The 15,290-nt window shown below is 59.2% G+C and overlaps 6 protein-coding genes across 6 annotated transcripts; 3 read left to right on the top strand and 3 right to left on the bottom strand.

Moving 5' to 3' along the window:
- Positions 1-22: 22 nt before the first annotated feature.
- On the top strand, positions 23-1,555 carry VTJ83DRAFT_2465 (uncharacterized protein; the record flags this gene model as incomplete). Its single annotated transcript, XM_071008738.1, has 3 exons — positions 23-95; positions 241-1,157; positions 1,235-1,555. The coding sequence occupies 3 exons, from the start codon at positions 23-25 to the stop codon at positions 1,553-1,555; spliced, it is 1,311 nt and encodes a 436-aa protein (XP_070869005.1).
- A 395-nt stretch (positions 1,556-1,950) lies between these two features.
- On the bottom strand, positions 1,951-3,045 carry VTJ83DRAFT_2464 (uncharacterized protein; the record flags this gene model as incomplete). Its single annotated transcript, XM_071008737.1, has 4 exons — positions 1,951-2,028; positions 2,136-2,811; positions 2,885-2,945; positions 3,015-3,045. 4 exons carry the CDS (start codon positions 3,043-3,045, stop codon positions 1,951-1,953), a joined length of 846 nt encoding a protein of 281 aa, XP_070869004.1.
- Positions 3,046-4,715: 1,670 nt separating this feature from the next.
- VTJ83DRAFT_2463 (uncharacterized protein) lies at positions 4,716-5,641 on the top strand (the record flags this gene model as incomplete). The annotated part of the gene is made up of 2 exons (XM_071008736.1): positions 4,716-5,466; positions 5,583-5,641. 2 exons carry the CDS (start codon positions 4,716-4,718, stop codon positions 5,639-5,641), a joined length of 810 nt encoding a protein of 269 aa, XP_070869003.1.
- A 746-nt stretch (positions 5,642-6,387) lies between these two features.
- VTJ83DRAFT_2462 (uncharacterized protein) lies at positions 6,388-7,383 on the bottom strand (the record flags this gene model as incomplete). Its single annotated transcript, XM_071008735.1, has 1 exon — positions 6,388-7,383. The coding sequence occupies one exon, from the start codon at positions 7,381-7,383 to the stop codon at positions 6,388-6,390; it is 996 nt and encodes a 331-aa protein (XP_070869002.1).
- Positions 7,384-8,490: 1,107 nt separating this feature from the next.
- VTJ83DRAFT_2461 (uncharacterized protein) lies at positions 8,491-9,586 on the top strand (the record flags this gene model as incomplete). The annotated part of the gene is made up of 3 exons (XM_071008734.1): positions 8,491-8,493; positions 8,625-8,849; positions 8,939-9,586. 3 exons carry the CDS (start codon positions 8,491-8,493, stop codon positions 9,584-9,586), a joined length of 876 nt encoding a protein of 291 aa, XP_070869001.1.
- A 378-nt stretch (positions 9,587-9,964) lies between these two features.
- Positions 9,965-13,318, bottom strand: VTJ83DRAFT_2460 (uncharacterized protein; the record flags this gene model as incomplete). The annotated part of the gene is made up of 2 exons (XM_071008733.1): positions 9,965-12,222; positions 12,277-13,318. The coding sequence occupies 2 exons, from the start codon at positions 13,316-13,318 to the stop codon at positions 9,965-9,967; spliced, it is 3,300 nt and encodes a 1,099-aa protein (XP_070869000.1).
- Between the last annotated feature and the right edge of the window lie 1,972 nt (positions 13,319-15,290).

Raw genomic sequence — 15,290 nt, 5'->3', positions numbered from 1 at the left:
TTCCACATGCGATAATGACAACATGAGGCTGTCGGTATTTTCTGTCGGCCTCCTGGCCCTCCTGTCGCCCCTGACGGCGGCTTGGACGAAAGAAGGTACGTTGGCTGCTGGTGCTGGTGCTGCTGGTGCTGCTGGTGCTGCTGCTCTCCACCCTCCTCGGCTTTCTCTTCGCCGTCCTGTCTCTCTTGTTGCTCTGCTCCTACGATGCGCCAGCTTACTGACCTTCCCTCTCGCCCCCAGATCGCGAGATCTTTCGCGTCCGCGACGAGCTGATCGCCCACGAAGGCCCGGACGTCACCTTCTACGAGTTCCTGGGCGTCAAGCGCTCCGCCACCCTCGAGGAGATCAACCGCGCCTACAAGAAGAAGTCACGCGAGCTTCACCCGGACAAGGTCCGCCAGCAGCTCGCTGCCAAGCGCGCCAAGGAGCATGAGAAAGGGGGCAAGAAGGGCAAAGCCAAACGCCCTTCGTCAACCGAGGTCCGGGCCGCCATCAAGCGCGCCGAGCAGCGCCAGGCCCGCCTGTCCATTGTTGCCGATGTCCTCCGCGGTCCCGGACGCGATCGCTACGACCACTTCCTCGCCAACGGCTTCCCCACGTGGAAGGGCACAGAGTACTACTACAACCGCTATCGCCCGGGCTTGGGCACCGCGGTGACGGGAGTCTTCCTCTTCGCCGGCGGCGCCGCCCATTACCTGGTGCTGTACATGAGCTGGAAGCGGCAGCGCGAGTTTGTCGAGCGCTACATCAAGTTTGCCCGCCATGCCGCGTGGGGTGACAACCTCGGCATCAACGTCCCGGGCGTTGACGCCCAGCCCGCCGCCGCCCCGGCCCCTCAGCAGCAGCAACAGCAGCTGTACGAGGACGAGGAGGGCCGCATGGTGCCCATGAACCGCAAGATGCGGCGCATGCAGGAGCGCGATGCCAAGAAGGAGAAGGACGCTCAAGCCGGCGGCAGCCGCAAGGCGCGGCGCGCGGCGCGTGCCGGCGCGGCCGGGTCGGGTTCGGCTACGCCCCAGCCTCAGGGCACCGGGCCCCAGGGCGCCAAGAAGCGCGTCGTTGCTGAGAATGGCAAGGTCCTGGTGGTCGACTCCCTGGGCGACGTGTACCTCGAGGAGGAGGATGAGGACGGCAACGTGGCTGAGTACCTGCTGGATGTACGTGATTTCCCTCCCTTATCCGCCTGGCCCTTTTCGCGATGGAATGCAGTAGCTAACATGGCCACCATCACCAGCCCAACGAGCTCGTCAAGCCCACCTTTCGCGACACGGCTGTCGTGCGCCTGCCCATCTTCGTCTATCGTCTGACCGCCGGCCGGCTGCTTTCCAAGGGTGCCGCTGGCGCCGACGCCGCCGAGGATTCTGCGGCCGCCGAGGTGGAGGCCGTGGAAGACGACGACGCGGACTCGGAGCCGGGCAAGGCCACCCCGAGCAGCGGGTCGGCCGAAGACTTTGAGCTGCTTGAGAAGTCAGTGGACGAGCTGGGCCGGGCCAAGACGAGCAGCAGCCAGAGCAAGGGCGGTAAGGCTACGAAGCGGAAGAACAAGAAGAAATGATGAATGCGTTATGGACAAGAACCCATAGAGCAAGGGATTTGGAGAGGGTCAACGAAAAGGGGGGTTTGGAATCTTGAACACAGGGTGGCGCAAAGAAGGCCTGTGGCAAATAGACAGAGCAACCAAGACCAGAAAACAGATCAATACATGTGGATCACCAACAAAAGCCACATATGTCGAGCCTTCTTTTGCTGCGTTGTATGTGTATGTGTGTGTGTGTGTGTGTGTGTGTGTGTCGATACAGCGTGTTGCCTTGTCGTTTACTCTTGGGCATCATTTGTCAAGCCAGAAATCCTGTCTCATCGATCATCAGTCATCACGCGCATCCTTGGAGATCTAAATCATCCCAACCTCTTCCCCCTCCTCTCCAAAAACAACCCAAACCATATCCAATCCTAAATCCCTGCAGCATGGCTCAACACCTTGGCCGCCAGCTGACTGAGCAGCTTTGAGCGCTCGGACTGCGGCAGCTCCTGTCGAAACCGTCAGCGACCCGGATGCAAGGGCGAGCGGCCGGCATTCGCAAAGATCCCCAACAACATCAAACATGGTCGGAAGCTTCATCGGGAAACAATCTTACCTGAAACACCTCGTAAACGCTCTTGCCCTTGGCATCCCGCACCGCGCCAAGCCGGTTCCCCGCGACCGCGCCCGCCACCATGCCCGGCACGTTGCCGACGATGAAACCCAGCGCCCCGCCGCTCAGCCCGCCCAGCAGGCTCCAGAAGTTGCGCGTCGCCGGCGAAGCCCCCGGGGCGGCGGCGCCCGCGTCCTGCCCGATCCCCTGCTCGCGCAGCATCTCCTCAAACACGTCGGCGAACTGGGCCTCCTCGGTCTGCTCGCGCTCCCGCTGCTGGTCCTGCTGGCTCTGCTGGCTCTTGCTCTGGCTGCGCATGAAGTAGTCCCACGCCCACGAGAAGAAGGTGCCCGCCCCGGGCGCGCCGCCCTCGGCCGCCGCGGCCTCGGCCTCGGCGAAGGCCTCCTCGCTGGCCCAGGAGCCCGGCATGGCGCCGGGGCTGGTGCTGGTGCCGGTGCCGGTGCCGGGCCTCTTCTTCTTGTCATTCTTGCCGCCGGAGGAGGAGGACGAGCTGGAGGAGGAGCGGGAGAAGGTCCTGAGGTGGGAGTCGTACTCGCGGCGGCGGGCCGGGTCGGAGAGGACGAAGTAGGCGTCGTTGACGAGCTGGAAGCGGCGGGTGCGGGAGGCGCGGTCCGGGTGGTCTTGAGGGACCCGGTCGGGGTGAGTTTTCAGGGCGGCACTGCAGAGCCGTGCGTTCAATATCAGTTCAAGGGTCAAGCCGGCCACCGTTACGGCGGGGGGAGAGGGCATACCGTTTGTAGGCATCGCGGACCTGGGCGGCGGTGGCTGTCTCGGGGACTTCGAGGATCCCGTCTGCGGTCGTGTTACCAAGATGGTTCGTTGTCCTAACATCTCTGCGAACTGGTTGTGGAGAGTGCTTACAGTAGTTGGGGGGGCGTGACCGTGCCGACATGGTGGCTTGCGGGATGCTGATACCTTGGGGCTGGCGGGGGGAACCTTGGCAGTGAGGGGCTACGGGCTTTGGGGACGTTGAAGATGAGAAGATCAAGTAGTTGGATACGGTGCTTGAGGCCTCACGTATTTGTTACAACCTCGAGCCCAACCTGGTGTAATACAGGGTATTCCAGGACGGTGACAATGTACACCTGTTCGAGGCGATGGTTTTGGTCTCGTGGTTGGGTGCCATGCCCAAACGAGGCGAAGAACGGCGACGTCATCTCGTGGCGTTGTCCTCTGTGGCTTGCGCCTGTCGCTGCTGGTTCCCTCTTAGTGAGTTACTGTGTCCCACACACGGCAGTCACCACTGAAAGACAGGACAGGGATACCCCTCCATGACCCGTTAAGAACATGCCTACTGCCTAGACTTGATGATTCCCTTTTCCCCCACTCCCACTCTGGTTCCCCTCTCTTTTGGTTTTTTTTGGGTTGATTCCGTCTGGTCTACCTACCTGAGGTAGGTAGGTATCCAGCCTATTTTTTTGGTTGTTTTTTTCTCACGATAGTTTCAGTTACCTTACTTTTCGTTTCCCATAAGTCTCTGTTCTACATACGGAAACAAGGGATAAAATATCTGGTTCGGGTTGCGGTTCTGGCTCTGGTTCTGCTTGACGGCGTTCCTGCGCACGTCGTGTCGTGTCATGGCGTTATTGGGGTGACTCAATGGCCCTCCCGCTCTAGGCCTGTTTCAGAGCGTCGGCGCCCCGACGATGAGGATCCGCCAACTCTCATGTGTCCCTGCCCAATGGTCACGCCTCACCGTCACTCCGGAACTTCTTAAGCGCTGCCCGCTCCGAAAATGCGGGAGCCCTAGGCTTGGATTGAGGCCCAACAGGCAGGGTACGTAGGCACTGCGTGGTGGCATTCCATGTCACCCCTGGCTTTGCACAGCTTGCCCCTCGATTTCTTCGCCGAATGGTTCATGGACGTAACGTAACGGGCACGGGATATTAGCCTCATGTGGTCGGACCGGGCCCGGCGCCTGGCCACGCCGCCGGTCAGTCGGTCGCTCAAATATCATCTTAGCCTTGGTCCTCGGATCCCGCATGAATTGAGAGCTTGCCGTTTCTCTCGCTCTCTCACCATCGAGCTGAATAGCGCTTCACCACTCGATCCCAGTCTTGCCTTTCGTTGTTGCTTCTGCGTCTGGCGTCCAGCCCACACACCCTTCATCCCCCTCAACTCGGCGCCACATCGCCCCGTTCATCCCCGTCGCCCGGACCATCTCACGCTCTTGCTCGTGCTTTCCAGTCGCTGGCTTTTTGTCGCCGAGCTCTGCATGAAGCCACAGTTCTCCTGCTCCCTGCAGTACATAGCATAGACACGTACAATAAAAACGAAGTTGCTGCCCGCCACAGCTCCGACCCCGACCAGACCAGACTCGGGTCTCTCTACCTGACTCTCTGCTGTTCTGTTGACCGCACACTGCCCGTCATACTCCCGTTCGCTGTGAGGAGTCCTAAGACCGGAGAGCTTCGATCAATATCTCTTCGCTGTGTTCTATTGCGCACCTCCTTCGAGAGGGCCGCTCTAGAGGTCTGCACCAGCCCGCCGCAGGAGACGCCTCACCTCTGAAATCACTCGTACAACTAACCACCTTGCTGCAGTCAATATATCACGCACGCAATGGCTGCCATGTACACGGCCATGCACCCCCAGGACGAGCTGGCCGCTCTGTTCTCCCGAAACCTGAGCCTTCACCCAGTACCGCCGCCTGCCCCTGAGCCCGCCCCGGCACAGGTTCCGGCGCCGGCACCGGCGGCAAACCCCCAACACCAGGCTGATCAGAAGATCGTCTACATCTCGGCGCACTATCACCACTCGTCCCACCTCGTTCACAAGAGCGACCCTCAACCTCCTCCACGACCCGCCTCGGAGCCTCCCCAGAGCGAGGTCGAGCGTGTCCTCCGCGAGCATGGCGTCGACCCCTCGAACCTCTCGCCCGCCCAGATCCAGCTTTTCAAGACGCTCGACACGCCCTTCCAGCTTCGCCTTGTCGAGATCTGGCGTGCCTGCCCGCCCCCTCCGTCCCAGCCCCACACCGCCGCCTCCTCCTCCACGACCCTGGAGCAAGAAGAAGCCCTCGCCCGCCTGCGCTTTGAACAGCAGCAACAGCAGCTCGTCGATCAGCAGCTTCAGCAAGAATTCTTTAGCAGCGGCGACGACTCGATGATGCAGGACGACGATACGGTGCTCTCCCTGGACGGCACCCCGCTGACGCCCACGACCGCGCAGGCCAGCGACGGCCGCTGGGTCGGCCTCGGCTCCCCCTCGTCGCCGTCGTTGTCTTCTTCGTCGTACTACTACCAGAGCAACCCGTACTCGTCGTACGTGGAGCCGTACATGGCGGAGGGATACGGGGAGGGGCTCGTGCGCCGTGAGTACCACGACCAACAACAACCGGGGCCGAAACAGCCGCTGCTGCTCGAGCAGGAGCGGCAGGCCAGGGGGAATGTGGATGAGCCGCGTGCTGAGACCCTCTCCGCACCCCAGATGACCTCGGTTTTGCCCGCGGATTCTGCTGCCCGCGCAGGAAGTTCCCCGACTTTTAACCCGGCGCATGCGGACCCGGTGTACAGGATGATGGCGGAGAGGTATGGATGGTTTGTGGAAACGAGGGATGAGGAAATGCTCTGATGGGGGCTTGGGTTGTTAACAGGGCTGTTGGGCTGGTGATGCCGGAGAAGAGAGGAGGGAGGATGGGGTTGGAGGATATGAGGATGGCCCTGCGAAGGGGTTCTCGTCCATGGACTTTAATGTCAGCCTATGTACTTTTCATGCTGTGTGGCCTTTGTCGCATTCAAATACTCATTCCCCGAGGAAGCTGAAACACAATCCATTTTGCTCTTCAGCAAGGAGAACCGCTGTCCAGAACCGAACGCCGTGGTGCGGCCTGCCAAGTTCTTTCTCAACGGCGAGGTTCGACTCATGATGGAAGCACCGAATTTCCATGATGTTGTTGAAGCTGCTATAGCTAGATAACTCACGGCTGCTCGATAATAAACGCTAAACCATGCTTCTAGAAACCGATCTCCTCCGTCGTGCACCAACCAGGGAGGCTGTTCTCCAGGGCCTCGGCACGCCCAAAGTCATCCGTTTGTTCATGATGGGGCTTCGCTTCATGAAAGCCACAGGCCACGACTCCACGACGGTTCACCACCCTGTCATCAACTCCGCCGCTTCCACCATCGCCCCCTGAAATGAAAGATGCACCCGTAACAGATCCTGAGCCGCTTTGAGCCCCTCAGCCCCGCTTCCCGTCCTCATCTGTATGGCTAGCTCTGACGGCACTTGGCGCTTAGACGATGCTTTCGACACTGTCGTTGTAGAGGGTGTCGCTGTCGGCGCTGTTGTTACCCTCCGCGCCGTCCCCGCCGATGAGATTGTCGTTATTGTTGTTATTGTTGCCGATCCTGCGGCGGCTATTGAGGCCTGTGACATGGATTCCATCGCGGTCCTCGTGCCCACTGCTGCTGCTGCTGCTGCTGCTGCTGCTGGCGGGCCGGTACCGGTGACCTGGGCCTGGGCCTGGACGAGACACACCCACGCCGTCTCGGTAGGCACTGAGAAAGCTGGGCGGGGAGCGCCGCCAGAATGGCACCGACCCCAGCGACGTGGAAGAACCCGAGCCGGAGCTACGGTTGTCGCCGTCGGGGCGGCGTTGAGCGTGGAAGAGGGTGCGGCGGGTTAGGATCGGCGACCACGGAGGCTGGGACCGGAATCCTGTCATGGGCGGCGAAGGCGAGCTGCTTGTTGTCTCGCTGGAGGACTCCTCTGCGTCACGGTCAGAATGGTGGTGATGGCGATGGCTAGGGCGCTGAACTGAGACGAAGTCCGGGGTGCGAGGGGTCGGGTTCGGAGCCGGGATGTTAACCGCGCCGGAGCCGGTGGCTGTGATGCTATAAAAGTTGCCAATGTGGCAGTTGTTGAGGACTGAGCCTCTAGGAGTTTGGTTCCTGTCGTCCCTGGTTCCGCTCATGGCGGCAGGTTGCTGCCGAATATTTTGTGGGATGCGCCTCTGGCTGTTATTCTCGACATTGGCGTGGGGAGCTTCCGGACCCCGTGCAAGATGCTCCGACGTTGACACAGCTGCGGTGCTCTGGCGGCGTCTGTTGTCGTCGTCCAGCTGGACAGCACGTGCGGCTTCCGCTGGCTGCTCTATTACGATATTGGCTCCCAGGCCCTGCTGGTAGCGCTCAAGTGCAGCAGACTGCTGTTGGAAGTAGATGCGGTCGCCGTTTTGTCTACCAAACATATTCTGAGAGTGTTTCGTTAGAACAGAGAGGAAAACCATGAGCAGCAAGAGGATTCACAGCCTACCTGGCAGCATGAACGACAATATTCGTCGAAGCCCCAAACCAGGGTCTGGTCGCAGTTGTCAAATGTACATCTGCGTGGACAGAAGCGCAGCCAGTCGGCACCAAGCCTGTGCTCCATGGTGCTTATGGCCAGACTTGAGTAATGGAGCCTGTACAGAACAGAAGAAGACCGGGACTGCTGGAGGTCAGGGAGGAGGATGGAGGATATATCCTTGAAGAGGAACTTCTAGGATCGACTGTCCGAGGAGACTCTACATTGCTGATGTCCATTGCTCACAGTAGGAACCAAATTCGATCCGTTCGAGGATGTAAGGGTGCCGCTCTGTCATTGCTATGGTCAAGTCGCGGCTCAATACAACACCGCGAGGCTGCAATACACGCTTCCCTTGAGTCCCCTCTTGTTCTTTGTTCTTCGGGGCCGGTTCGGACCAGGAAGGGACTTGTACACCTCCTAATCCTTGATACAGTCACCAAGGCGCCAAGTTTCCAATGATTTGGCAATCAATTCCTCTGACTCTCGTGATCGAGGGTCCTGGGCCCACGGAAGTATATCGGATTCATCCTCGACCGTCCGGTGTGCTAGAAGCTCTGGGCCGGCCTATGGAAACAACCGACCACCCAAAGCAAAACCAACGCTCCTTGTCAGGCCATAATAGTTTTGGTGTCCTCACACAGGAATGATAGGAACTCGCAGACTGCTTAAACGTGGATCGATACCGGAAACATGAACGGATGCTCGTGGGGCTGCGAGGCTGCGTATCGGCTTATCAAAATGTGGGTCCCGGCCCCTCAGCTGTGGCGTGGACGCAAGGCTGAGGAGCAACAGCCACCTTTCCGCCACAGCTGATGTGGAGGGGAGCAACACGCAGCTCCCAGGCTGCCTGACGCCGGAGCTCCAGCGGTTGGAAGCTGCTTGCCCATCCCTCAACCTTGACGACGCAAACCAACGACCGCAGAAACCTGACCAGGAACTTTCCTCCGCCGTTCCCAGACGATTGATCGAGGATTGAGTCTCCCTCGGCGCCCCCAACCCGTTCATCTACCGCCCCACCACCTAGAAACACCCAGATTACTCCGTCACAATGGTGCGTTCGACCTCCGTCCAGCACCTATCCTCTTCCTATCCGCCCACTCCGGCTTCGCAGAGTGCTGCATGCCACAAGCCCACCAGATCAACAGAAAAATGAGCTGACCTCGTTCCGCTTTGCTCTCCCAGACGTCGATAGGCACAGGCTACGATCTCGCCAACTCCATCTTTTCCCCCGACGGCCGCAACTTCCAGGTCGAGTATGCCGTCAAGGCGGTCGAAAACGGCGGCACCTCGATCGGCATCCGGTGCAAGGAGGGCGTCGTTCTGGCCGTCGAGAAGATCATCACCTCCAAGCTGCTCAAGCCCAACGCGAACAAGCGCATTGCCACGGTAGACAGGCATCTGGGCATCGTACGGGCCCCCTGCTCCCCTCCTCCTCCCCCCTCCTCCCCCTAACACCCCACATGCCGGCTAACCACACCGTGTTGCGTCTTGGACAGGTATACTCCGGCATGATCCCCGACGGCCGCCACTTCGTCGACCGCGCGCGCGACGAGGCTCGCGCCTGGCGCGACACCTTCAAGACCCCCATCGCCACCGCCGACCTCGCCTCGCGCATGGGCGGCTACATGCAGGCCTACACGCTCTACCAGTCCGTCCGCCCCTTCGGCATCACGGCCATCATAGGCGGCTTCGACCCCTCAACCGACCTCCCCGTCGACGGCGAGGTCGGCCGCGGCCCGAGCTGCGGCGCGGGCGGCAAGGTTCCCGGCAAGACCTTTGGCGGCCCGGGGTTGTACATGATCGAGCCGTCCGGGTTGTACTGGGGATACTACGGCGCGGCGACGGGCAAGGGCCGGCAGGCGGCCAAGGCCGAGCTGGAGAAGCTGGATTTGGCGGGGCCCGGAGGCGAGAGCCTGACGCTGGAGCAGGCGGTGAAGGAGGCCGCGAGGATCATTTACGTGGCCCACGACGATAACAAGGACAAGGACTTTGAGCTGGAGATGACGTGGATCAGCGGGCCCGACGGCCCGACGAAGGGCCTGCACCAGGAGGTGCCGCGCGCGCTGCGCGAGGAGGCGGAGAGGCTGGCGAAGAAGGCGCTCGAGTCGGATGATGAGGACGAGGACGGTAAGATGGAGGAGTAAGCTGGGTGGCGTGTGTGAGAGAGGGGGCATGGGGAGGGAACGGCGAGGGAGTGTGTTCAAGGACTGCCATATGGCTGTGGCCGCGGTTTAGGCTTGGATGGCATATGATGCTGTACCACAGCAGAGCGATGAGGTGCAGCCTTACAGGATGGAAATGCATAGAGCCGAGTTCCATCCGGCGCCTCGAAAGCACAATGACGAACCTGCTCATGAAGACACCCCCGTGATCGCACACATATGCATACACATCATGTGTGGCCTGCTTGGCGATAGCTGGGGCCTCGAATCATGGATGGGATACTGGTTGCCAACCGACTCCGGGCTGTGTCTCGTACAGGGTATTTATTCCTACCTATCCACTTGATTCGGGTCTACCCCTTAGTTCTTATTCTTCTTCTTCTTCTTCTTTCCAGCCTTGTCCTTCTTATCCTCCTGCTTCTCAGCCTTGCCCTTCTCAACCTTCTGCTTTTCAGCCTTGTCCTTTTCAACCTTTTCCTTCTCAACCTTTTCCTTCTCAACCTGCTCCTTCTCAGGCTTTTGCTTCTCACCCTTCTGCTTCTCAACCTTTTCCTCAACCTCCTCCTGCTCGACCGTCTCCGGCTCGGCCTCCTCCTTCTCAGCCTTCGCGGCCGCAGCAACACTCGCGCGACTCTGGCACCAGTTAAGCCAGTCGGAAAAGAAGGCGGGTTGAATCCGCACCTCGCCCTCCACCCATCGTAGCTGCGTCATGCAATAGTCTAAGAACAGCTCCTTACGTCGTTCCGGATCCCCGGCAAGCACCGACGCCAGCGCGAGACACGCTGTCGACACGGCTCTCGCAAAGGCGTGCGACATGTCCTTGGCCGCCTCTTCGTGCAACCGCCGCATCAACGCCGACAACGGGAGCAGGCTCAGCTTTGCAAACGCCTCCTCGCCCGCGGTACTGCGGGCCTTCTTGATGCTCTTGGAAAAGGTCTGGATGATTTCGCACGCCTTGTTGGCCAGCGACCGCGTGGTCGTGGTGCGCACGAGCTCGAGCAGCGGGTGCAGCACGTCAAAGACTTCCTGCGGCACGCGGCCCGTCGAGGCCGCCGCGGCCTCCTTGCGCACGTAGATGGCGAGGAGATCAAGCACGCGGTGCTTGAAGTTGATGACCGTGTCGCGAGCGTCGCGCTTTTCCTTCTTCTTGGTGCCTCCCGAGGCCTTGGCGCGGTGGCGGAAGATCTCGGCGAGCTTTTCGTCCACGGCGAGCATCTCCGAGTCACTCATGTCGGATTCGTCAGAGGATGACTCGGCGTCGGCGTCCTTGTCGAGCCGGTGGCTGCCAAGAGCCTCAGCGAGGGCCTTTTCGAGCTCTTCGTCCGCATTTGCCTGAGCGTCCGCTTCGTTATCATCATCATTTTCATCGGCTGACTCGTCATTGTCGTCGCTCTCATCGTCGGGACCGTCGGAACCTGCGTCTTCGAGATTGACCATCTCAACATCCGAGTCGAGTTCTTCCTCGTCGCTCCCGCTGCCCTCGGCAGCTTCCACGTCCATCATGTCCTCATCCTCGGTGCTGAAGAGCGCTTGCTGTCCCTTCTCGCTCTCCTCAACCGCCAACGGGTCGGTCAGGAGGCTCAGCGCTTCCTGCGTCATGTAGGACGTGAAAGCCTCAAACACCTGCTGCGAGACCTGCCGCATGAGCGAAGATGGTCTAGCGACCATGGCGAGCAGAATCTCAACCAGAAACTCCGCGATGCCCTGCTTGCTGTGCTTACGCTTGCTGTGCTCCTCGAGCTTCTTGTAGCACTCGCCAAGCTCCTCAAACAGATCCACCACGTCTGGGTCTTGGTTGTAGAACTGCAGGATGCCCACGGCGTGAAGCAGCGCAAGCGCTTGCCGTGGGCCACTCGTCTTATCGGTGCACTTGGAAGGGTCGAGAAGGTCCTTCAGCCTCTCGTAGGCGACGGGGAGCACCATGGTAGCGACCTCGTCGTCCGGGTCGACGTCAGTCTCGATAGCCAGGATGGCGTTGCAGAGATGAACAAAATCTTCGGGTCGCCGGATCAGCTTTGCGAAGGCCGAGGTTGCCCGCGTGCGCAAAGCCTCCTGGATCTTTTCTGGCACTGCCGGGTTCGAGTATGCAAGCTCGGTCAGCGCCTTGATGCCCACGCCCGTAATGGACTCGTCGGAGGCAGCGGCGTCGGGATCCTCGGTGGGTGCGCTGGCCAGCCTGGCTAGATATCCGCCCAAAGCCTGATAGTACTTGTCCTCGTCGAGGCCGCTCTTCCCTGGGTCCTCAAGCTGCAGGAGCTTGAGCACTGACTTTACCGTAGCGGGCGTCGTGTGTTGCAGCAGCTTGTCCACGGTCTTGGTATTGGTGCGCTGGTCGAAGTTGTAGGCGCCGTGCTTGCCCAGGAGTTCCTTGAGGATGGTGGGTAAAACTTGAGGCGCTTGCTCGACGACATTCTCGATCGCCTTCAGGGCCTTGAGAGCGGCGCGATGGAGGTAGCGGTCCTCCTTGGCCGCCTGGTTCATGAGGCAGACCATGAGGTTCTTGCTAAACAAGGCTGATACCATGAATGTAGACTCGGTGGCGCCCTCGAGCATCTTTTGGAAGATCATGAAACCGGAAAATTTTTGATGGTCTGACGCGTTCTTGGAGAAGAAGCTCTCTGTGGTCCGTTAGTCCGACTTTTCTTGGAAAGGAAATAGACGGTCGTGCTCACCATCAACAACGCGGTTCCAGAACTGCTTGAACACCTCAGGGGCATCGTTCTTGGACTGAGCACCGAGCTTGACGAAGTAGGCAAGGATCAGATCCCAGACAAAGTGAAGCTGGGCAGTCCAGGTGCCCTGCTTCGGCTGCTTGCCGCCCTTTTCGTCGTTCTGTGTTTCTTTTCCGCTGTCCTTGAGAGCGGCAGGCAGAGCTGACAGAGAAGCGGCGGCCAGAGGGTGCTTCCACGGCTGGGCCGGAACCTTCATATCAGGGAACCGGTCCAAAGCGGCGATCCAGATGCCCACGCCCTCGGGAGTCTTCGCGAAGCCCTCCTGGGCAAGCTGCTCAAGAGTTTTCTCGGCATCCTTCTTGTCCATCTGAGCGACGGCCTGCACGATGACGTAGCCGCATTGTGACTTAAGCCAGGTCTTCTTGGACGCGAGCTTCACGAGCAGGTCGAGAACGGCAGGCCATCTTGTCTTGTCAGAGAAGAGAACGCCGGCGCGGACGAAGCACTCGATGCCAAACAGCTGGCCGAAGTAGTGATCCCGCTCCTCCTGGCCGGGCACGTTCCCCCCGGCCTGCGTCTTCTCCAACAGGATGCCGAGGACCTTGTCAAAGGTTAAGCCGGTGTACTTGGAGCTCGCCAAGGCCTTCTCGCCAAACAGCTGGCCCAAGATCTCCGTCAGGGCTAAGCTGAAGCCGAGCCTCGACGCATTCCTGCCGCTGGCGAGTCCGCGGAAGAGGCGCTTCTCGAGATGGCGCCGCAGGACGGGCTCGGGAACTCCGTCGCCGCCCAAGAGACCGGAGATAATAGCGTCGGCGGCTTGGATGCGCTCTGAAACGTCCTCGCTTCCCAGCATTTCGTACAGCTCGAGTTCCCGTTTGCGTTCGTCAACGGTAGGTTGCTCGGTGAAGGGCGACTTGTCGAGGGTCTTGGACTTGGATTTCGACGATCCATTGGGAGCTGCAACATCCTTCTTGGTGCGTTTCTGGGACGGCTGGATGTCATTGATTGGCTCTTTGGCCACGCGCTTCCGCTTGTTCGCCATGATGTCGTCGTCCTCGGTTGTATCTTGTCCTTACGACAGCGAGGTGGTGAGGTTCGACGGAGCCGTTTGCACGCGCTCCATGCCACTTGAAATTTTAGTGGATCGGTCTTGGCGCTGGTGCAGTTTGCTGCTATCGATAGCGACACTGTGCCGGTGGACACTGTGCTGGTACCCTTTTGATAACCTCGAAGAATCACGGAAAACAGAGCATCCGTCGCTAACCCTTGGCCTCAAGTACATCGATCATTCGCCGATGGCATATCTGGGTACATCTCAACTGCGGAATGTTCTAAGAAAAAACTACTGGACGACGAAACGTGCCTCCGTCATGCCCTTCCCTTCTCAGTGAGTCCCCGAGGACAAAAGCTAGGAACCATGGAACACCATCTGGGCGCGTGTGAAATCGTAGAGCTCCTCGACACATCCATCCTTCGTACTACCTGATCAAACACTGCTCGGGATCGGATTGTACACTACAGAGGTATAAAAGAGCAAAAAGAAGGCACGAACCCGGGTTTGCAACATTGAGCAATGTATAGTATACTGCGTAGTCCCATCTGGGGCCTCGTTTGGCCTCTTTCCGTCGACCCAGCTCGGCGTTTTGCCCCGTCCACCATTTGAATAACAACCAACTTTCAATGATGCATGACTCTGGTCCTCAACCCGTTCACAATGACGTCCCCGTTTGTTCTTGTTCTCCCCACTCCAGGCCGGCAGGGGCCCCTTGGATGCTTTGGGTTGGGAACATGGGGCAACGTTCAATTTTGGGGTCCCCAACCACCCATCACCTCAGAGACGGCAAAACTTTTCTCGCCAGTTTCTTTGGCGGACGTTGTCGTCACCCACTAAGGTTCAACCAAAGATTCCCACGATGAGCATTATCCAAAACACGCTCGCTGTTGACTTTCCTCAGAGCTAGGAGCCTCCACCCTCTCTCAGCGTCAAACGGTGCATCTAAGTCATTCTTCTCCTCAAAAAGCAAAACTGGTCCTCGGGGGACCCACAGAACGCGCCCGTTCGCGATTCAGATGCACGCGCGCCTCAAATGCTCCGACAAGAGTGCCAGAGAGTCCTGCAGTGGAGCCCAACCTCCTTTCCCACATGGCAGGCCAGCCGAGCAGGCCAACCCCGTCCAGCTGATGGTAAAACGACCGCTCTGGCGACGGCGCGGGAAGGGCCACCTCCAAGCTTCGGAGTTGTGAGATCACGCCAACGCTAGTGCCAGCGGGCATCGACGTTAGTCGCCCAGCATTCCCTGGCTTCTTGCGGCGAGGATGGCTGGTATGGATACCACGAGAATCTCACAGGGAATATCCCATATGCTACACGGGAGGGTAACGGCGACGAACTGGTGGGGTTTCTCCAAAATGGAGACAAAATTGCTAGTAACCCGCCTGACTTAAACCCTGCCCGTTAGATTCCGTCCCGAGGCCACAAGGTATGGAAAACGGGAAGGTAGCTTGCTTTACTGTTTACTTTTTGATCGCCGTGGAACGGGAGTGACGACGTAGCGCCCACTAGCGTCATGTCCATGGACAAACCTCCAAGCAGTCGTCATATGCTGCAAGCTCTCTGATCCCGGTTGCTGTTGTGCTCGGGATGGGAGAGAAGAAATCCGCGCAGAGTATTGCAAGCACATCTGATTCCCGTGAGACGAGAGTTTCTCTTTCGATGATCGATGTGCTTCGACGGTATCTCATAAACGGATGCTTGTGTCACCGAACGCCTTCAATCGCACCAGTGCGGTGTTGATGAGTCGTACATGAATGAACCCGGACACCTGAGAAACAGTCGAGTGAGAAGTCAAAGCGGAGCTAATACATACCTACGCAGTATAGTACGCAGTAACTACGCAGTAGTTGTTGTGTTGCGTTGCGAAAGGAGACGGAGTATTCCGGGGCAGATCGAGGAGCGAGCCCAGCCGGTCACACCAATGCCGTCGTGTCGATTATCAATACATCTTGACTCGTTT

Source organism: Remersonia thermophila, chromosome 2 (assembly GCF_042764415.1).
Source record: "Remersonia thermophila strain ATCC 22073 chromosome 2, whole genome shotgun sequence".
Classification (NCBI taxonomy): domain Eukaryota; kingdom Fungi; phylum Ascomycota; class Sordariomycetes; order Sordariales; family Chaetomiaceae; genus Remersonia; species Remersonia thermophila.
Note: the sequence above shows the minus strand (reverse complement) of the source record. Positions and strands in the feature narration are given on the sequence as shown.